The sequence below is a fragment of the Grammomys surdaster genome, unplaced genomic scaffold (genome assembly GCF_004785775.1).
Source record: "Grammomys surdaster isolate TR1022 unplaced genomic scaffold, NIH_TR_1.0 126313, whole genome shotgun sequence".
In the NCBI taxonomy this organism is placed as follows: Eukaryota; Metazoa; Chordata; class Mammalia; order Rodentia; family Muridae; genus Grammomys; species Grammomys surdaster.
The window spans coordinates 6,800,875-6,823,134 of NW_021621113.1; the positions used below are offsets into that span (position 1 = coordinate 6,800,875).

At 52.3% G+C, this 22,260-nt stretch overlaps 1 protein-coding gene and 1 non-coding gene across 5 annotated transcripts in view; both read right to left on the bottom strand.

Moving 5' to 3' along the window:
- Rps6ka1 (ribosomal protein S6 kinase A1) overlaps positions 1-21,868 on the bottom strand; it is a 38,666-nt gene extending 16,798 nt beyond the window's left edge. The window contains exons 1-10 of one of the 4 annotated variants that reach the window (XM_028759575.1): positions 21,647-21,868; positions 15,252-15,296; positions 6,443-6,559; positions 6,115-6,196; positions 3,953-4,033; positions 3,689-3,768; positions 2,077-2,183; positions 1,196-1,233; positions 592-734; positions 154-224 (exon numbers count right to left, since the gene is read on the bottom strand). In XM_028759575.1, the coding sequence (XP_028615408.1) occupies positions 154-224; positions 592-734; positions 1,196-1,233; positions 2,077-2,183; positions 3,689-3,768; positions 3,953-4,033; positions 6,115-6,196; positions 6,443-6,559; positions 15,252-15,296; positions 21,647-21,709 (827 nt within the window). In that variant the 5' untranslated portion in view covers positions 21,710-21,868. Of the gene's footprint in view, positions 1-153; positions 225-591; positions 735-1,195; positions 1,234-2,076; positions 2,184-3,688; positions 3,769-3,952; positions 4,034-4,494; positions 4,525-6,114; positions 6,197-6,442; positions 6,560-7,381; positions 7,540-9,103; positions 9,226-15,251; positions 15,297-21,646 lie in introns of those variants that run through there. The other 3 variants (XM_028759576.1, XM_028759574.1, XM_028759577.1) reach the window with 3 other exon arrangements.
- On the bottom strand, positions 17,644-17,747 carry LOC114614377. Its single transcript, XR_003710300.1, has one exon. It is a non-coding gene; the product is annotated as a U6 spliceosomal RNA (small nuclear RNA).
- Positions 21,869-22,260: the final 392 nt, after the last annotated feature.

Genomic DNA, 22,260 nt, shown 5'->3' on the forward strand with positions numbered 1-22,260 from the left:
CACTAACTCACCCCCCAAAGACTTTTAGGACACCTCCCACTGGCCCTGGCAGACAGCAAGGGTCTGTAGGCAGGGAAAAGGCAATGCTCTGGCCCTGAAACTACGATAGAATTAGGAAGAACTTGCTAGGGCCAGGGTAGTGTTGATGCTTACTTCAAAATCAAGGTCATGGTCTCCTTCCGATCCTTCCCCTGGAAGGGCAGGGAGCCTGTCAGCATCTCAAACTGTAGGGAAAAGAAAACATATAGGTGTGAGCTTGTTCTGTCTCCCACATCCCCACCCCCACCCCCCGAGACCCTGCTGCAGTCCCAGGATTCTTGCTGGCCTGTTAGGCTTTACAGTCTAGCTGCAACGAGGCCTGTGCCTGCCTCTGCCCCCATCCCAACCTAGATTCCAGGAGCAGCACTAAAGCCGGAAGGAAGCAGAAGAGAGATCCCAAGTCAGGTGAAGGGTGGTACTTCAGTCACGTGGACTAAAGCCCACGGGTCTTCCAAGGAAAGAAGATGCAACAGTATGCAGTTGAGAGGCAAAGGGAGGGTGAACTGACATGTCTCAATAAGGGGAAACTGAGTCCGGAGCCTGGACACTCACCATCAACACCCCATAGGACCACCAATCTGCACTGTGGGTGTGACCCTGGCGGTTGACAACCTCGGGGGCCATGTACTCCACTGTCCCACAGAAGGAATAGGCCTTCTTCTCGTGGTCAATGGCCTCCTTGCTCAGGCCAAAGTCTGCAGCATGGAGGGCAGAGAAGCCATCTTTAGCATCCCCGCCACGCTCACCCTACCACACGTCGCTCCTCTGTCCAGAGCTGGCATCACCGCTGTGATCCCAGGAGAAAGCTGAAGCCCAAGTGGATTTACCCAAGGCTGTAACTGGGAGCTATGTCCGCACTGGGACCTGGGGGGCCTTGAGGGATGGCCCAGCAGTGAAGAACTCCCGCTGTTCTTCCAGACAACCCAGGTTCGATTTCCAGCTTCTGTGGGCCATGCATACATGAGCTGCAGACACATATGCAAGCAAAACCCCTATACATAAACAATAAGTAGCGAGGGCCTGGGTTTTTGGCTTCTTGTATGTAATTGCCGTCATCTCTAAGGAAGCACAGAGAACTAGCCATCAGCTGAGACCTATCAGACGGAGCCTGTTCAGCCTTCCCAAGAGCCCAAAGGAGCAGGATCCCTTTACTCACCAGTGAGTTTGATGTGGCCCTCCTCATCCAAAAGGATACTGTAACAGAGAGATAGGAGTCAGGAATCCTTAGCCGCAGGTACTGTGGAAGTTCTAGTGGAGGACTTGGGTCTGCCCAGAAGGGCTCTGTCCAGCTCTACCCAACGAAAGAGTGGAAAGACGGAGACTCAGGAAAGTAACTCCTTGTAGTCACAATGTTTAAATGGCTGTGGGACTTTTCTTTCTTTCAAGTACAGGGTCTACTATATTGTCCAGGCTGGCTTTGAACTCCTGGACTCAGCCTCTTTAGCAGCTAGTCCTACAGCTGAGTACCATAAGGCCTGACTTGGGGTGTGTCTAACTCTACCACCAGAATCTACCCCAGCTCTCAAGACAGCACTGGAAGGCAGTGCATTCAAAAACCCCAGGATGAACAGATCAAGAAATGATCTTTAGGTCTGGGGGATAGTAAGGCACACCTTTAGTCCCAGCACTCGGGAGGCATAGACAGGCCAGTCTTGGTGAGTTTGAGGCCAACCAGGTCTACACAGAGAAACTCAGTCTTGAAAAAACAAAAAAGGAAAGAAAGAAAGAAAAAAACCCAGAAATGATCTTCAACAGTAGCATGCCCAGTGTGACACTATTAGGAAGGGGTTTGCGGTAGGGCCCACAGCTGCCCTGCGGCCTTTGGTAATAGCAGTACTGATCAGGCAGTTCCTAATTACCTAAGGAAAACCTGCTGGTGGCCACTACCCACTCCAACCACCCACCCTTCTGACAGCCCCAAAGAGAGAGAAGTTTCTGGAGAGCGTCACATCTCCTGAGTGGCCCTGTTCTAAAAAGCCCAAGAGCAGCCTCTGAGCCCGGGAGAGAGGCCAGCAGTGTGGCAGGGGCTTTGCTCACTTCTCAGGCTTGAGGTCTCTGTAAATGATGCCCAAGCTGTGCAGGTGGTCCAGGCCCAGTGCCAGTTCAGCCAGGTAAAACTTCACATCCTCCTCTGTAAACATAACCTGCCAACAGGGACAGAGACACCGTAAGCTGGCACACCCTCTTCCCCAGGAACCAGGCTACTGAGGAGTCGGGGCCTCTTGGTGTTGAGGGTCTACCCTGGGGACACAGTCAAAGCACCTTATCTTTCTCTAATACACAAGTCATTCACTGTGCTAGAGTTTGGAAACAGCAAAGAACGGAAACACCCAGGAATAAAAGACTGGAATAAACTGCCTCTCCCAGGGAAAATGGGCAGCTCTGTGGCCCTAACGTAGAACAAGGAGTTTGCTCACATCCTGATGCAGGACAATCTGAGATACACTGACACTTGAGGCCAGGCACAAAACAGTGTGCAGAAACTAATACTTCTCACGTAAGAAAGCAGGGGTGGGGACTCAGAACATGTATAAAATTTATTTACAGAAAGGAATATTAGAAGGTTAAATTAAAAAAAAAACTAATTAAAAAAATGTTTACTTTCAGGGGGTAGAGGGACTGTGTAGTGACGAGACTGCCATGAATATCTTTCTTTTGAATTATGAAAATAGACTGTCTAATTAATCATTAATTATTTATTTATTTTCGACACAGGGTTTCTCTGTGTAGCCCTGGCTGTCCTGGAACTCACTCTGTCGACCAGGCTGGCCTCGAACTCAGAAATCTACCTGCCTCTGCCTCCCGAGTGCTGGCTTAAAGGTGTGCGCCACCACCGCTCAGTTAAGCATTAATGTTTTTAATACTGAAAGTACGGCTCTGAGAAATGAGATTCCGTGTGTAAAGACTCTTGCCACTAAGTCTTGGAACCCATAGGGTGAAAGCAGAGAATCAATTCTTACGAGTTGTCCTCTGACCTTTGAATGTGCTCATGTGTCCACATGTCTGTCTGTGTGTCCCAATATAAACAGTTTGTTGTTGCTGCTGTTTTAGAGAGGGTGAGTTTCCCCACACCCAGGGACTGGATCAGGTCTCTGTATATCCTAGACAAACACTCTACCACTGACTTACGTCCCAGATCTGTATATATTTTAGTTGCTCAGGCAGGCCTTAATCTTGTAATCCACCTGCCTCAGCCTCCCAAGTAGCTGTAAGGACAGGCCTGAAGGCACAGTGCCTGGCCACAGGTTAGATTGTATTGATGATCTTGTTTTTTAGAAATGAGGTTCAGATCCTCTTCTACTGGGTCCTTTTTGTTGTGTGTCTTTTTGTAGGAACAACATGACAAGGACCTTAAAGTCTTTAGCTTCCTGTGTGGGTTTGGGCCTCTTCCCCTGACCAGCTCAACCCCTGCCCCTCTTTCTCAAGCACTTGAGGGATCCCCTTAGCAAACAGAAATCACAGCAGTGTCACATTTAGGCCCATTCATCCTTAGCCCACCCTGAGAGAAACTGTCAGAGGCAGGTGACATTTCTCGACTGTCAAACAGCCGGGAAGTTACAGGCCTGCACCACATTGTTTTTCACAGGCCTGGAATGGGACTCTTTGTCCTGTCCCAGCAGTGGGACGCTCACCTCCTTTGAGAGCTCACCTCCTTTGAGAGTCGTGTGAACAGGTCTCCACCACGCAGGAAGTCCAGAATAAGATAAAGCTTGCCCTCAGTCTGGAAGGCTAAGAGATAAGAAAGGCAACTCGGAATCAGCTGACCAGTGTCAGCCTGTGACATATGCCTCTACTCCTGGCTCCTTGGCTAGGCCTGTGAGAGGTGGGCCAAGGGATGAGGGAGGCAGCAGGCCGGAGACAAGGGTGGACACTGAGGGGACAAGGGACATTTGGGTAGGGTCTGTGATCTCACCATAGTGCAGCTTCACCACGAACGGGTGGTTCACGTCAGCCAGGATGTCTCTTTCCATCTTGGTCCGAACACGGTCACGCACTGGCCAGAGGAGAAAAGAAGTCACTGAAATACACTCAATGCAGCCTCTCCCCAAAGCCCACCTCTAGGTGAGGTTTCCCACTCAGCCTTCCAAGGCTCCTCAGCCTTCCAAGCACTCTTGGGACATTCTTTCTTCCCTCGAGTGTTCTGGGTCCTCAGCCGGCTCTTGGACTCCTGGAGACATCCAGGCTAGTCCTTGTGTCTTGCCCAGTTGTCTAGCCTCACCTACCACCAGCCCCGCAGCCATTGAGTACCGTGTGCCCCAGGGTGCCGTATTTTCTGAGGTCCCCAGTCTTTGACTCTGCACCTCATCAGCACACATGTATCAAGTCCCATCTGTCCTCCATAAACAACTCCTAAGTTCAATACTAAAATGTGATTCTGGGTCTAAGCAGACTTTCTTCACGTGCTTTACTAATTTCCTTTCGCTTTGTTGGTGGGGAGGATTATTTGAGGCTTGCCTCAAAGTCATGATGTAGCCAACACTGGCCTTCAAGTTCTGATCCTTCTGCCTCTTGAATCATGTGTTTCAATTGCAGGCCTTATGAATGTCTGGTTGGGGGTGGGAAGAAACAAAGACGGCAAGCAAATTCTGACCATCAACAGGTTTTTGGTTGACTAAGTTCAGACCCTACAACCTCCAGGAAGCATCCCTACCCTGCAGGCAAGGCTAGGACCTCTAGGCTCCTACAAGGCTGGCACTTCCCGTCATGAAAAGTCTTATTTTGTTTTAATTCTTATATTTCTCTCACTAGATATGGCAGGAGCGGTTTTAATTAATCTGGCCACTTTCAAACACACCTCACATTTCAGCCACCGCAGGGACATGGTTCCTCCTTTCTGGGGGAGTCCTTCCTTACATTACCATCTTGTTCTGGTAAATTCCTAACATCTTTCAAGGCATAGGTCCTGCACTGGCCCCCAGAGTGTCCCCAAGATGCCTCATCTGACCCCTATGAATCCACAGCCTACCCCTCAACTCCTTGGCCTGGACATCATCCATGCACACAAACCTGGTACTGCTATACCCAACTACCAAGCCATGTAAAGACTCTCCCACCAGTCCATGGACCCCTTATAGAAGGGACCACATCTTTGCTTCTTTCTCCTCCCCTGTGACTCCCACAATCCCTCCTGAGGGATGATCCTACTATCAGCCCACACTAAAGCCATCACCATCCAGCAGACAACCTCTGATAGACCAACGGCAGATGAGTCCTTAAGGCTGGCCCCTTCTTCCTCCATTACACCCCAGCTAAGGCTTAGCATGGGGCTCCACCTGATTTCTGGCTATACTGGCTCCCAGACCAATCAGTCAGCCGACCCTCAGCCAACTACTAACAGTCCTCGTCTACTCTCTAGTCCCCAGAATCCCTGACTTTGGCTTGGGGATCCTTTCTGAACTTCTCTGTCATCCAACTCTATAGCCCTGACCCCAGTTAATCTTCTCTTACGGGTCCCCAGCTTCTGCATTCTCAGGCTGCCCGCCCGCTTCTTCTCTCGTGCCTTCTTTCTCCACCACCACCCCCTTTTTTTCTTTTTTTACTTTTTTGAGACAAGGTTTTCCCGTGTTGCCCTGGCTATCCTGGAACCAGGCTGGCTTCGAACTCACAGAGATTCACCTGCCTCTGCCTCCTGAGTGCTGGATTCAAAGGCGTGCGCCACCACCGCCCAACTCTCCCATGCCCCTCTACGGTCCGAATCTCCCAGGAGCGAGCGAGTGAGAGAGAAAGAGAGAGAGAAAGAGAGAGAGAGAGAGAGAGAGAGAGAGAGAGAGAGAGAGAGAGAGAGAGAGAGAGAAAGGTCTTGCTTAGACTACCCAAGAATCACGAAGCAACAATGCTTCATCAACAATGTGATGTCTGAGTCTTGTACCCCCAAGTGTTCTGCACCCCACTACTTCCTTCTAGGCACTGGCCTTTACTTGGCTTTAGAGGAGGGAGAAGGAGAGGCAAGGGCTGCTGAAGGCCAGAGACTCCTGAAAACAGAGGCACCTCCCTCACCGGCTCCGTAACCCTGCGGCCTGGGCTTCCCCCTCACCCTAAGCCCAGCCTCAGTTCTTTCTAGGGAAGAATTCTTACCTTTCAGCGTGGCCTTCTTTAATACTTTCATGGCATACAAATGTCCACTGTCAGGCCGGGTGACCTTGCGCACCAGGAAGACCTGAGAAAGCAGAAGGCAGGACAAATCAAGGAGGTGGGAGGTGGCTGGCCCAAGTGGCTCCCAGCCGCCACAATGACCTAGACAGTCCCTGGGACCCCAAGTGGACGGTCAGCTCTCCCTGGGTATATCAAGGGGACCTCTCATCCTTCTTTGCCCTCTGTTCCTTTGGTGCATGCCAAGGTAACCCCTGACATTCCACCTCAGACACGACCTGCAATACCCTCCCAATAAGGGACTTGAACTTACTTTGCCAAAAGATCCTTGGCCCAGAACCTTGAGGAGCTCAAAATGGGATGGATCAGCCTTCTCAGAGCCAGCCTTGACATGGTGTGTGATAGAGATCTCCTTGAGGACGTCCTCATCCTGACAGAGGGACAGAGCTGGTAGGTGTGGGCCCCTTTGTAGTCCTGGGCCCCTTTGTTGACGTGGGGCCCTTCCTGGGCAACATGGCATACAGCTTATCCAAGCCATCCACCAGATCAAAACAGGCCCAAGAAACTACTCCCTCAACAGCCGTCAGGCTCATGGGTACCAACAGTGTCTCAAAGGCCAACTACCAGGTGCCAACTCAGGTGAGGCCCTGTTCTTGTGGAATGGCGGCGCCAGCCTGCTCAGACACAAAGGAAGGTACAGACATGGCCAGGATGGGTTGACCCAAAGCTTGGGTCTGGGGTAGGGACCTACTCAGGCCCTCCCTTAAGGCTCCCCTCCCCCAGCTGTTTGGGTTTTGCCACAATAGGAAGTAAGGTTTGAGCTCATAATGGGAGGTAGAGCCGGGCCTTTTTTTTTTTTTGCCTAGGCAGGATAAGATGAGACAAAGTCTGGTTATATGGATAAGACTGATGTACACAGAGACCCAAGAGTCAGTCAGACATCCTCCAACCCACTCAGTGCCTAGCTGGAGCAATTGAGAGTTACAGCCAGAAACTCTACATTCTACCAAACTTCCCTTGATAAGCATCGGGTCACTGCTGTTATAGGACCTCTCTGGCCCTCCAATCTGCCTGTCTTGCTCTGAAGCACTGAGATGCCTCCTTACTTCCCCAGGAAGTAAGTCCGGGCAAGGTCCAGTCTTCATCTAGCAGGGCCAGAAGAGTCCAAAGCTAACTTAGACCAAACCGGCTGCTGAAACACCTGTTCTAGGGGCTACTGCCAAGCCAGGACCAGATATCCGGGTACACTTACCGAGTCCTGCTGGGGACCAGGGCCAGGGCCAGGCAGAGTCTGGCTGATCCTGGACCGTTGCTTCCTGAGCAGCCAGGGGAGCAGGGTCCTGAGCCACAGACGGGGCAGCTTGGGGTCCTGCTCCATCCGCCCAGCAGGGCCACAGCACCATGGCAAGGGTAAGCAACAACTCACTGGGGCTGCCAAGGAGGTGGCTGGGCCCAAGGCGGATGTGCAGGGTGAAGGCGTGGGGGCTGGGCCAAGCTCAAGACAGCCAATCAGACAGGGCCTGTGGTTTCCCAGCTCTAGCCCTCCACCCTCACTCTGTTCCCTTCTCTCTAACCCCTCACTCCCCGGTGCCTGAGGTCTGCACTCTGGCCCTCCCCTTCATCCTCCTACAAAGAGAAAGCCCCATATCAACCCAGCTGCTGAGCAGATATGGCCTAGAATAACAGGGACCTGACAAGGTACCCAGTGGACAGAGACAGGCATCGACCACATAGTGGCAGCCAAGGACAAGACAGACAGATATACAACGTGTACATAACATATATACATCCATCCACCAGGCAGGGAGGCATAATACAAGGTCGTGTTGGCAATCGGCAAGAGATAGCCTGGGACCATTACATGACAGACAGAATAAGATAGGCACACACAATTAACACAGAGGTGGTGGGAGACCTGCACCCAGTGGCAAGGCAAGAATTCACATCCACTATACAGAAGGGAGCTCACGTCTATGTGACAGAGACTCATCAGAACATGCAGAGACAGAAGGAAGAAGCCACTCAACCATTATCGTGTACCCAACTCATGAAGACAGGCACTTATCAACTGGAGACAGAGTCGGGAACCCAACAAGAGCGATAGAGATGGCGGAAGAGAGCCAGGCAGAATTTGAGACCTCCACAGACTGACAGGTGTCCAGGGCAGACCCAGGCAGGTAGCAGGGCAGGGATCCCCAGGAAAGGACAAGGCAGGGCAGAGCTGCAGATTCTTTCTCGGGTGCTCAGGGTATGGAGAGACAGCGGGGAGCATAAGCCGCCAGCCTCAGTGCCCAGTAGCTGCACCAAGTCAGTGCTCAGTCCCATCTGAGGGCTTCCAAAACTTTTCCAGGGAGTTCCTAGGGAGCCCCAGGGCTGACGAAGAGGTTGAGAGAGCCATCTCTCAACTGCACTCTGATCTAAATATCCCTAAAACTTCTAACCCCTGTGGGGGAACAGGAAACTGTTCAAGACAAACCAATGTCAGAGGTGTCCTCAGCCAAGTCCCTCCTCTGGGTCCTGTCTGACTGTAGTCAGCAGCCCCAAGTGCCGGGAAAGGGTGGGCAGGTAAGTCAGCCAGAGACCACTTCCTGCCCTCCCAAACCCACCCTCTCTCTCAGTCCTAGCCACTCTAGGACTTCCCATTCCAAGCCCTCTCTGAGACTCAGCAGCTCTCTACTGCGCCATCAAACCCCAGAACAGAGTAGGCCAGGCAGTCCCCAGAGAGTAATCTGGTAGAACAGACAGAAGGCACGGCCCAGAGAGTGACTATTCATAGGCCAAGGCCACACAGCAATTTCTGCGAACCCCACCCTGAGAGCTGCCCCTCAGCTCCAAGCTGTCTGCCTGAGTAGACCCACTGGGGACAGATGCAGCTACCCGGAAACTCCAGGGGTCAGACAGTGTCCCCTAAACCTATTCTGTGTCCAGAGTCATGGTGACAGACACTTCTGGAGAAAATTACTCTTTTCCTCACCTTTCTGGGACAGAAGCTGGAGTCTCTCTCAACCCTGGGGAAATCAGCTGGTGTTTGCATGGTAGGACTCAGGCTGGTGGCCAGAGGGGCCTGTAACTCCTACAACTTCTGCTTTTTTTAGCTTTCTTAGCCCAGAAGGCAGGGTCTCTGGCTCCCCTCCTTCTCACTTCCCTCTCAGCAGGAAGGAGGAACTCAAGACAGTTAGGCTCCCCTGCTAAGGAGGGGACACTGCAGACCCCAAGCTACGATCCAGGAAGAGCCCAAAGGTGTATACCTTTTTGTCTCCTGACCCCCAGGGGAGTGAGGACAGGAAAACAGACCCAAGCCACAAGGTCATGAGATGCCCACACACCAGGGATTCAGGACTTGAAAATATATACCCTGGGGACCCGGAGGACATATAGGACAGAAGTCTGTAAGGCCGGTCTGGCCGACCCAGTCGGGAACTTAGACCCTTCCCCCAACAGAGCAGGCAGTATCCTGCCTGGTCCTGTTTCTGCTCAGACATACTAATCCTAAGCCCTGGGATGGACAAGAAGTCAGAAGATCTAAGAACAGGCTACTGAGGACAGGGGTGGACAAGCCCCATCCCTTTCTACAGGGCTTCAGCCCCTGACACTAACACATCCACATAACTGACAGATTCACTCAGGCTGGTGATCGGAAACCCTTTCTAGACAGCCCAGTGTAGAAACACATGCCCCCTCCCGTACCCCACATTTCCCCTTCCCTGTCCTCACAGGGCTCTGATAACAATCTGTGGTAGATACCCTGTGGAATTGTGAAAGACACCTCCCCAAGACCGCTTACTACTATCTCAGGCAGAAGCAGCCTGCCCGAAGACTCGCCACAGCACTTATGCCAGGATTCCCTCAACCCACTAGTCCCCATAAACAGGGAAAGAAGCACTGTAGCTACCAGGGTACCAGAAGGGACGGGAAGAAGAAAATGGTTCAGAATTTCCTTTGCTGAATCGTGTGAGGACCTGAAGCCTCTGATGGGGGAGGGGGGAGAGGAGGGATATTAGCTTACATTCCTGATCCTCCCCAGAGCAGCAGGAAGAAAAGCCCAGAGCCATACCATCTGATCTTTGTCCTCTAGGGCCTCCACTCAGGCCTCTTGCTATGGTCAAGCCTACTTGCCGGTTACTGATCCTAAGAGCCTCTAACGAACAATCCCTTCCCCAACCGGCAAAATCTGCAGGCCCTTCCAGGTGTGTCTCCCAGCGCGCCTCTCAGCAGGCTGGCTATGCCTAGGCATCCTAGGGGCTGGCCCCAGGCACCAGGTCAGGCCAGGGAAGAAGAAATGAGCACCGAGCCACCTGTCACCTGAGCATGTAAGCACCCATTCCTTCAGCCTTTGCTGATGTAGGTCCACCAGGCCTGGGCTTGGCACAGCTCCCAAGGAAGGATAGTTTTCCAATTTCAGTGATAAGGAGACAGGACTCAGAAATAAAGAGACCATCCCAAGGCCATAAGAATGGCAAAGGGGATAGTAAAGGTTAAACTAACAAACCTGTACCTGCAGGAAAAGCCAAAGCTTGCCTACACTTCATCACTGACCACACCCCCTCCTCCTACCCTTAGCCCACCCATCCCGACACCTCCGTCAAAGCTTCCCTGCAAGTGTCAGACACTGGTGTCTCTCCTTTGGACAGAGCTGACAGCTCCTGGCCCCTGCTTCATTCAGGTGGGAGACAACTGTCCTGCTACAGAGAGGCAGTTGAGATGCTGTCGCTGCCCAGAGGTACAGAGACCGTTAAGGGCGAAGACCTTCTGGATGAAGACAGTCCAGCTGGGTCTTGAGGATGAACTGGCATTGGACGGACACAAAGGGTTCACACTGCGATGTGAGCAAGGCCCACGGGAAGTGCGGTAATGAGTCTGTTTAAGTCACATGCTCTCAGGCAAAATGTCTACCTCAGTATCAGCCTCTCCCCGGCCAAGATGAAGGTTCAAACTATCCCCTTGGAAGGATGTCTCTGGTTGCCAAATGGGCCATGGAGAAAAGACACTGTAACCAAACCTCTTTCTACTTAGACCACAGGCTCTCCCCAGGGCAGGCTGAAGGAAGAGAGCCCTTCATGCATCCTAGGCGCTAAGCAGGTAGTCTGGCCAGTTCCGGTCACCCAAGAGAAGCGTCTCTCAATACCTGAGGCTGCCTGAGGCTCCCCAAAGCCCAGAGTCACATCCTGCTTAAGCTCTAAGGCCAGGGGAGCATACGGGATCCGGGAGGGATCAGGGTTTCATAAACAGGAAGAGAGGAGGGGAGGCGGGAGATACTCTGCTCTCAAAATAGACCTGCAGGCACTTCAAAGGGGTCCAGCTCCGGAGATAGCCAGAGGAGGGGGCCTGGGTTATCCAGTCTGCTCCCAGGAGGGAAGAGGGAGTGTAAGTGGAGCCCTGATGTTCCTGAGGATACGAAGAGGATACAGAAGACAAAGAGATCCAAAGAGTGTCTGTCTGCCCTACACCATCAATGCTAAGCCCCGAGCCTCTTTCCATCTGTAATGGATAAAGAAGCCAGCATTAGATAACACTGGGCACAAACCTTGACGAATATTTTTAATTTGTACACAGCACATTCACTCTTCCAGGTGAGCCTAAGAGTTAGATTCTTTTTTTCTTCTTCTTCTTCTTGTTTTGTTACAAAGTCTTGATAAATAGCCTTACTGGCCTGGCACTTACTATGTAGACCAAACTGGCCTAGAACTCACAGATATCCACCTGCCTCCTCCTCCAAATGCTGTGATTAAGGGACCACGTCATCATACCCACCCAGCAAGGTAGGTTCTATTCTGTCCTTTGAAGGAGCAACTTGTCCTAGGCTAGGCAAACTGAGACAAAGGAAGAGAACCCAGGCAGCCTGGCTCCCAAGTCTCCACCCGTCTCACCTCCGCCTGGAAGCCCCGCCTCCATCTCCTGCTACTCAAAGCCTAGGCAATGGCTAACTAGGCAAGTGGCCCAGGGCCCACCCAACCTCTTCGCCTGCCACACATAGCAGAGATCACCCCTTTGTTTCACATTCAGCCACAAGCTCAGGTGACAATGGCTGAGGCTCGGATGCTCCTCGTGCCACTAATCGCTCTCCAGAGAGGAATGTGGGGGTCCAGAAGCTGTTAGTGTAGGTTCTATGTGCCCATGACCATGTGATTTCCCCATCTCAGCACCAACTGCAGCGTTCCTGTCTCTGCCCTCCCTCCATGCCTGGGTGCTCTCTAAGGCTCCGGGGTGTCCCGTGCATTTGGGTGAGGGGTGTCTCTCAGTGAAACAATCTAATGCACCAAGTATGCACTGAAGGACAGTCCCCTGTTCCTCCACTATACAACAATGAGGTCCTACAGCAGGTTAAGTGCCCTCTAGTGTACTAAGCCCAGAAGTGGCCAGTGAGGACCCTTGAGCCATGTACTCAGTACTCAGGATTCACTGAGTACTTTAGTACTCAGGATTCACCAGCCAGGGAGGAATGTGGCTTTGGTCAAACAAAGCTTGACCCCCATCATTGTGTGACACAAGGCCTCAATTTTTTCAGCTGGGTGCTCTACTTCTGAAAACTGTACACAGGGCAGGAGAGACTGCTCTTTGGTTAAGAGGACTAACTGTTCTTCCTGAGGACCCAGGTTCGATTCCCAGCACCTACTTAGCCACTATCATCTCTAATTCCTATTCCAGAAGACCTGACACCCTCTTCTGGCCTCCTATGGCACCATACATGTGAGGCACAGACATACATGAAGGCAAGACACCCATGCAGATAAAATAAAAATCAATCTAAAAAAGCACAGAGCATAGAGCTTGCAGTCTGATGCCAGGCACAGTTCAGCTTTTCCCACTATGTGGCATGTGAGAGTCCCAAGTCAAGAGATAACAAGGGTACAAGCTCTCCGGCCTTAACCTCCTTTCCACCCCAGGACCTTCCACCTCAGAACAGGCCCTTAGGCTGTGGAATGGGCAGAGAGGTTCCTGCCTCAACAAGCTTCCTGTCCATTTGCCTCTCTCTTGGTTTGGTTTTGAGACAAAGTCTCATGTAGCTCAGGCTAGTCCAAAACTCACTATATACCAGAGATGACGTTAAACTCTTGATTCTCCTCTTTCTACCCAGAAAGAACTGGGATTACAGCCTTTATCACCAGACCTGGCCCCTCTGGCCTTTGAGATACCAAGCAGAGCTCACTACTAGTTCTCCAAAACCTCTACTGGGACCCCCTTGAATCTTCAAACCTAAGATCTGAATGCCTGGGTCTCCACTGGGGACACAATGGTACCTCTGTGTTTTTTGTTTTTTTTTTTTCCGAGACAGGGTTTCTCGTGTACTGTGGCTATTCTCAACTCACTCTGTAGACTAGGCTGGCCTCAACTGACAAGAGATAGGCCTGCCTCTGCCTCATAGATTGCTGGGATTAAAGGCGTGCATCAACACTGCCCAGCTACTCCCTCTTGGGATCAGTCTCTAGACACTGTTAGAGATAACAAAGGTCCAAGCTACAAGGCTGGGGTGGGGGTGGGGTGGGGAGGCTCTGTTACTACAGTAACCAACAGCAGGAGTGGGTAAAGGCCTACTTCCCTTACACAGACCCTACCACACCCGGCTTGGCTACCTTATCTTAGGAAGCTAAGTCAATGTAAACATCAGAGCCAAGCCTGACTCCAAATCAAAGGTCGAACTTACAGCTGGGCTAACCCGGGCCTGGAAGGCGGGGCCTTGGACAGGAAGTTGAACTGAGGAGCTCCATTGTGTACCAGGCCATTACCATGTCATGTCCTTCACTTCAGTCCAGGGTACCCCCCAACTTTCAAATGAAGACAGAAGCGAAGGACCTCTTGGGTGGGGTGAGGTGAGGCACCTGGAATCTAGGTTTGCAGAGACCCTGCCCAGAGGGCTTCCAAAACTTCTCAACAGCCACTATCTCTGTGACCTAACAGCTTCTCTATGTGACTTAGGTGTGGCTCTTCCGACTACACAGAAGAGAAAGCCCAGGCTCAGAGAGGACAAGGTACTCAACTAAGGTCACACAGGAGCTTTTGGCTATGAATGACAGCAAGGCAGCCCGCTGAGATAGCTCAGTGGGTACAGGCAGTTATGGCCAACCTGGACAACCTGAGTTTGATCCCTGGTATCTGCATGACAGAAGGAGAGAACTGACTTCAGCAAGTTGTCCTCTGACATCCACACAGGCCTAGGGACATGCATTTGTGCCTACACACACCCAAGAGCATACACAAAATTATGAAGTAAAAGTATAATACTGGTTTTGGGCTGGGGATGGTGGTGTACATCTTTAATCCCAGCACTTGGGAGGCCACGCATGGCAAATGGATTTCTGAGGGAGGCCAGCCAGAGTTACATGCCAAGACCTAGTCTAAAAAAAAATTAATTAATTAATTTTAAAAAGAACAATAAAAAAGTACTATTTTTTTTTTAAATAAAAAAACTGCCAGGCGGCAGTGGCGCACACCTTTAATTCCAGCACTTGGGAGGCAGAGGCAGGTGGATTTCTGAGTTCGAGGCCAGCCTGGTCTACAGAGTAAGTTCCAGGACAGCCAGGGCTACACAGAGAAACCCTGTCTCAAAAAAAAACAAAAATAAATAAATAAACCAGGAAGGGGTGAAGACTTGGCAGGCTACAGGAAGGCGGCCTGGAGAAGCAGAGGCAGCTGAGACAAATGACAACACCTGTTTTGGGAGCCGGGCGTCTCAAGGCATCTGGGAGGCACTGGGCATGCTCAGGCTAGAAAAGCCACCAGGTTCCTGGTCCCACCATTCCAATTCATAGGCCCAAATGTTCCCAAGCCCTGTGGCACTCACTCCCACCAAGGACAGCAGCACAACACACAGAGGTCTCCAATCACTCCATAAGCACAAACTGCGAGTACATAATAAACCCAGGAAGTGTTGTATGGGGTCACAGACTGCCAGGACTTCTGGATCCTATACCTGGGCCTTCCTGGACCACACCTTTGAGTCCAGGAGTGAAAGCTCCCTCGCCTTTGAGGTAGAAAAGCTGAAAGCAGTGGTCTCTGTCCTGAGCAGAGACAGAATCAGAGGAAGAGAGCAAAGGGTTAAGAGGCCGGTGCCTTCACATCCAGGTGGTGTGAGCAATCCTCTCTCCTCTCTGACCAAGACTTCACTGTAAGTTTCCAGTCCTCACCTTGGATGGCTGAAGTCCACCTTCTTCCCCTGAAGCCTGTCCATTCTGGAAAAGAGAAACAAAAAGAAGGGAAACGTCATAATTTACCTGGAGAAAGACAGAGAGAGAGAGACAGACAGACAGACACACACACCCTGGGACACTCTATCCTTGGCTGCTCCCAACATCTAGGGAGGCAGAGGCAACCAGTCAGTTCTCCACAGATCCCCTCTACCCCTGTATCACTGTGCAGGAACCAAGTTCTCTGTCAACGGCCCCTCCCAACCCTGGCAGGATAGTCTCAGGACTCAGGATACCCACCCTCCTCTGCCTATCAAACACCTCATCTATCTTCAAAGTCTCAGCTCAGATATTACCTCTTCCTAGGGAAAAGGGGCACACACACACACACACACACACACACACACACACACCAAGCTCCTCCATGTGAATCGTGTGTGCAACCTTCTGCAAACTAACCAACCACAAGAGGCCTGTCTCCCTATCTGGACCACTGGGATGGATATGGATACCCTAACTTCCCCAAATTGCTATATGGATGGAAGAAGACAAGGTTGGGGCAGGTGTGCCCTCCTGGTGGCTTCCCCAGCCCTGCTCTACTTTGAGAACCTGTCAGCAGGTAACGTGATGGCTGTATCCGCCATATCTTTGCATTTCTCCATAGTACCACTGGTCACATACAGACTCATTCTTCCCAGTAAACGGGGAGACCTGGGAGAGCAGACATGAGGACCTATTATACTACAGGCTCTCTGCAGACTGCCTGCCTCATGGCAAGGCTGGGCGCTCTGCCTCACACCCATGGCTCTGTTTAATCTTTCTGACAGCTCTGAGAGTTAGGCCTTGGCCCTATAGGTAGAGGAGGACACCAGGGCTCAGAGGGGACCAAAGATAGAGAGCCCTCACACAACTGAAAAGCAGGGGTCTGAAATGTCTCTCCAAATGTGGGACTTCTTGGGAAAGGCCTGCCTCTGAGTGGCCTCCACCTCAGCCAGGGAGCTGTCTGCAGGGAGAGGCAGGGGCACAGCCTAGCTCTGAGATCCCATTTCTTCCTGACTTTACCCAAGATGGAAACTACATAACCTGGGGTATACTGCAGCTGCTCTCTCTATGCCAATGTGCTATGAAGTTCGAAACCCACCTGAGGAAGCTGTCCCCACCCTTTCTGGCATGAATTGAGCACAGTGAGACAGAAGTTCCCAAAGGCTAGGACTTTGGAGCCAAGAGTCAGGTTCATAGGGCAGCTTTGGCCTTGCTTGGCAGCAGCAGGTACAGCTGAAGTCTGTCTATTATGTAACCTCTAGTTCCTGGAGTAGCTGCCCCCTGCCTGCCAGGACATCCTTCCTGCCCTGAGCCCCCTTAATGCCCCTAATCCTCCCCCAAGAACTGAGAGCCAAGTGTTATACAGGTGTACACCACACACACACACACACACACACACACACACACACACACACACACACTCTGAGAAGGGACAGGTTGGTCAGAGCCTAACTGCAGGACTAGGCAGATCTACTTGCTGAGTCCAGCTCACTCAGCAGACTAGATGTCTGTCCCACCTACAACCACAAACAGCCTGCCTACCAGCCTCTGTCGCAGCCCTCCAGAGGTATTCCAGACACTCTTCTTTCCTGCTCAGTCAATTCAGTGTCTGTCCACTGAAAACCTCACATCCTCTGCCACTGGGACTAAGTGAACTGAGTCCCAGCTCCTCAGCATGAAACCCAAGGCCACCATCTCCAACCACCCAGAGCCAGGATTAAAAAGTATGCATTCAAGTTTTGGCCTCTACCATTTGCATGACGCCAAGGAGGTCACTATACTTCTCATGGCTCAGTCTTCTCACCTGTAAAATGGGACTAAATGGGCAGCTGCTTAAAGTCAGTGAAATCAAGCCATAAATACACAGCTGGCATGTGACTGGCCCATAAAGAGTAGCCACTGGGACCATTATTATTGCCATCCCTACCCAGCTGCCATCATATTATTGACTCCTACAGAATCTTTTGTCGGCCTGTTGAAGTAGTTAGTTAGACAACTTTTACCACAAGAATGTCTGTCCAAGTGGCCAGCCGTGAAGACTCACACCACAAGGGCACTCTTATTAAAGTAATGAAGTTTGACATTTTCATCCACCTGAAAGTATTCCAGGGCAGCCAAAAATAACCTTTCTCAAGTATTAAAACCCACTGATAGACTGGCAAGATGGCTCATCGGTTTAAGGTGCTTGCCACCAAGCTCGAAGACTTGAGTTCGATCCCTGGAAAGCACAAAAGGGGAGAAAGAGAGAACTGACTCCACAGAGTAGTTCTATGGCCCCTGCACATGCACACGAACACCCATGTATGCACATCATGTATAAATACAGGCAAAAATAACTACTGACAATATCTTAAAGATGGGCCGCTTCGTGAATTTGCGAGCCATCCTCCCCCCAGAGACCATGCTAATCTTCCGTGTATCATTCCAGTTTTAGCAAGTTCTACTGGGTGCACTTTGGGCTTCCGCTGAATTGATCTGAGACCCCGAATAGACCTGTTCCATATGACTGAGCATTTATATGGTGGTTTACCCTAATAAGAAACCCTTTCTGCTTTTCTACTGGGTCTCTACTCAAAACTCTGCCTCCTCTGCCCACCCAGCCCCTAATTCTTCCCTCTCTTCTCTGAAGCCATGGTATTGAGCACACACCTAAACTCAGAAGGGGGTGTGACTTGTATCCTTCATCAGCTCCTTAGTGCTGAGCCAACATACAGTTCGTAAAACAAAAGGTAAAACGCAAATCCAGCAGAGACAGCGAGGATGCCAGAGTAGGTTTTTGTTACCCTATTTTTCAGCTGAGGTTCAGCAAAAGGGCTCACCACAGCTAGCAGGTGGCAGTCATGGGTCCTTGACTCAAAGTCATGTGTCTGTAAGCCTAAATCCCTGACGAAGGAGAGAAGGCATAGCAAGACGTGTCAAGATGTTTTTAGCGTAATTCAGAGACCTCCGCCACCAGGCCCTTGTTTGGCTAGGATCCTAGCCTATGAACCTGTTTCTCAAGATCTCTAGAGAAGTGATCCATCCTCAGTAGGGAACTGGAGGGGCAGACAGGATAGCAGAGATCATCTGCCCTTTTGGTCTGACATGTGGGACAGTGGGAAGAACACAGCTGTGTAACCACAAAGCCACCGCCACTAGTGGCTCTGAGTAGAGCTGTCACATCACTTTTCAGCGTCTTGGTTTCTTCCTCTGTACCATGTCTCCATGTCTACTGTGTCAGCAGCTGCACTTTACGACCTAGGAGACTGAAAGAAGTCTGTCTAAAAAGCCTAAGGAGTGCTGGAGAGACGACTCAATGGTAAATGGCACTTGCTGCTCTTCCAGAGGACATGAGTTCAAATCCCGGGCACCCATGTCGAACAGCTCACAACTGCCTGAAACTGAAGCTTCAAGAGGGATCTAATGCCCTCTTCTGGCTCCTGGAGAAACTGACTGTTAAAAAGACCTAGGAGGAGGTTTAACTTAGAGGTAGAGTATCTGCCCTGGATGGATGGAAGGATAGGAAGGGAGAGAAGGGGAGGAAAGGGACAAAAGGCATGCAGACCAGACCCCTGGGACCAGGGAGAAAAGCCTGGGACAGGGGTGGCCCTCTGGCCTCTTGGAGCACTCCATTCTCCTCTCTTGCTCAGGAGCACGGCTCATGAAGATTGACACCTGCTCAGAACCCTGCACCTCTTCCAGAAGTCAGAGTCCTAACAGACATGCTTCTTTCCACCTAAGGGTCCAGAGCAGCTTCTGGAAAAGCTGGGAGCAGAACAGATGGAGAAAGACAGCACGTGCCCGGCAGGCAGGAAGCAGCCCCAGGAACTGGGTTCTGAGCCCGGCACTGGCAGCCCTGTGCACTGCTGGAGCCTGGAGGCCAAGTGCCAGGGCACTGCTAGCCCTCAGCCAAGGCTGGACAAGGGCCCTGCAGCCCGAGAAGTGTGTGCCAACATCCGGAGCTGCTCGCTGCCTACCTGCCACCTGTGCCAGTTTAAACTCACTCCATGTTCATCTTTGAGTCTGTCTTGCTTGGTGGCAAACAGCGATAGCACTGAGTTCTAATCCTGGCCCAGATATTAATGCGCATGCCAGCATCCCTGAGTTCTGCTGTGCCATTTGAAAACAGGGGGTCATAATGTCTAACTTGACAAGTTGTGAAAATGAAAGTAACGTAACATCAATAAATAGCAGACAGTGAAGCCCTGGCAGGATAAGGCCTGGAGACCAGGCTCTGATGTTTTCAGCAGAACCAAGAAAAGCCCAGGTACCACCCTCACCCCTATGTCTAGTTGGTTTATCCCACCCGAGCCTGGCCTGCCAGCAGCCCATTTCTGGTGACAACAATGCGAAGACAGGGCAGTTCAGATCCCAGACCTCTTCTGCCAAATGCCCTTCCTTGCCAGCCCCCTCACCTGCCTCCTTCCTGGCCAGAAGCTGCTCACAATGGTGCCAGTACCTGCAGGCCAGGCGCTGTATCACTTACATGTCATCTGCATGGAGAACAGCAAGGCCCTGTTCTCAAGTAAGTATGCACACCCTCACTGCCCCATGGCTCTTGTTACCCAAACAATAACACCCAGTCCACAGGCACCTCCACGGCTTGGGGGAGGGGACACAGGCAGCAGGACCCAGGGTTTTGCACCTTGTCAGGCCCAGGAAGTAGAGCTAGAAGCTCATCTGTGGCGCTGGTAAGAGAGGCTCAGACAACTTGAAGATGGACTAAGGACCACATGGCACTTCTGAAGTAAAGCTCAATGAAAAACTCCTCTCCCCCATCCCAGGAAATCTGACAGTCTCCGCTGCTCCTGCACCCGAGAATTCAGGTGCAATAGTATTCAAACTAAGATGTTTCCGGTTTAACCTGGCCCCCATGAGGCTGCCTCTGGCCTCAGGATTTCCCAAAGGGAAGCAGGAAGTGCTGCCCTGGAGGAGGCCAGCACTCCCAGATCTCTCCCACTAGCGTTAACACTGACTCTTTAGGCTAAGTCCCTCCCTAACCATACCCAGCTCAGCTCTACCTCCCTCTGGAGGCCCAGGTGGCAGGGGCGTGCCCAGGCAAAGGAGTACACCTCTGAGCCTTCCCTCAGGCCTTGTGCCCCAGTCCCGAGGTGGGGGTGGGGGGGAAGCAGGCAACAGGGGCCACATAGAGCAACGCTCCTCACCTAGGAGGGTGAGTCAGCCAGACAACCTCTGAGCGGCTGTGTAGGGCCTGTAAAAGGCCCATGGCAAAGATCCCAGAACAATTTACTCCAAATTGCGCCTTCAGGTTGGTTACCTAATCCAGCCGCGCCCACCCTCCAATAGCCAGTATAGGCCATCCCTTTAAAGGGGCAGAATGCCCTCGGTGCCTGAAGACTTGGGGGATCCCCTTTACCTGTGGTGCTGAGAGGCAGAGCTCACGGGTGACTAACCTGAGGTACCAAACACAGGTAAAGAAGTTCAAACCAGGAGAAAAATCACCTGGGTTCTGGGATCAAGGGAGGTTTCTTTCTGTCTCCTGTACCCCATAACAGCTCCAGGGAAGGCAGAATTTCACCTGCCTCCTCCTCAGCATGAAAGCAGGGGAAAGTTTTAAAGTTGCTGGTTCAGAACTTGACCTTGATCTCAGGGTGACAGGACACCACAGAAGTGGCCGACAGCATGCTCAGGGTTGGACCACAAAGCCCTCAAAAGGACAAGAGTTGCTTCTGGGAAAGGCTAGGTGGCAGAAGCCACATTGCCCAAGGGCTCAGCCTTTTCTACAGAAAAGGAAGACAGAGACAGAGTCTCTTCCACAGAGACAATCTTCACAAGGTCTAAGGGCTTTTCCTACTCTTTCGAATAACGTTAAGTAGGAAGACATGGTGTCATTAGCTTTAGGGCAAAGGAAAACAGATTCCAACTCCAGAAGTGGTATCGTCCCACGTTCCATATCTGCCAGGGGTCCAGAAGGGCTACCTTCCTAAGGTCAGAAATGGAGAAATGAAGAGAGGTCTAGATGAGGGGGAACGGTGAGAAACCGGATTCCCATGATCCTTGTCTCTAGCAGAAGCCCAGACATCTGACCCAAGCCTTTCCCTTCTGCACTGATTGGGGCAACTCCCACAGTGGCTATCAAAAGATGATAAGCCGGACGGCTCCTAGGGGTCAGATCTCAATACCCCGTGGGGTTCCCTCTCCTAGCTACCGCAGGGAGGTACTGAGCGCCAGAACCATCCCCTGCACACGCACACCCGGAGCACAAGGGGGTGGAGCCGGACAGTGGGCTAGAGACCGGAGGGCACTCGCGTTCCTGCGGGGCTGCAGAGACGCTGCGGGCCGCCCCCGCCCCGCCCCGGTACGGATCCGGGCTGGCCGGCCGCCGCCGCCTGTCCCCCGCCCCTCTCACTCACCTCCGGGTCCAGCGGCACCAGCTCCATGAGCGGCCAGGGCTCCTTGAGCTGGGCGAGCGGCATCGCGCCGCCGCCGGACCGCCCGCGCTCCTCCCGGCGGCCCCGGGCTGCGCCGCCTCTGGGCCCCGGGGTCCCCGCTGCTGCACTGAGACCCCCGCACGCCCCCGAGCCCCTCGCGCTCTGGCTGGGCCGTCCGCCGCCGCCGCGGCACTCGCACTTCGGCTCCCTCCGTCACTCGGCGCCGCCGCGCCCATTGGCTACCTGCGCGGGGGCGGGGTCTGAGTAGCCCCGCCCATTCCCCCCACGGCGCGGCATTCCCGGCGCGGACCCCCGCCCCCAACGTGCGGGGAGTCAGCCTCGCCTTCACACCAGACCCCGGCCCACTGTCAGGCCTGCCCACCGGAGGCTCGGCAGGTTCCGTCTTCCCGGGCTGTGTGCCGCTTTGCAGACCTCGCTTGGGCCTCCGTTGTCCTGTCCTAGCAGCCTTTGGGATGTTAACCCAGATGTACCTTCTCCCTTCAGGGGGAGGGGCTGCCACCCCACATTTACATGGGACGTCCTGGGCCTGATCCGGACTGAGGCGTGGAAGGAGCCAGGGCCGTATGCCCTCTGGC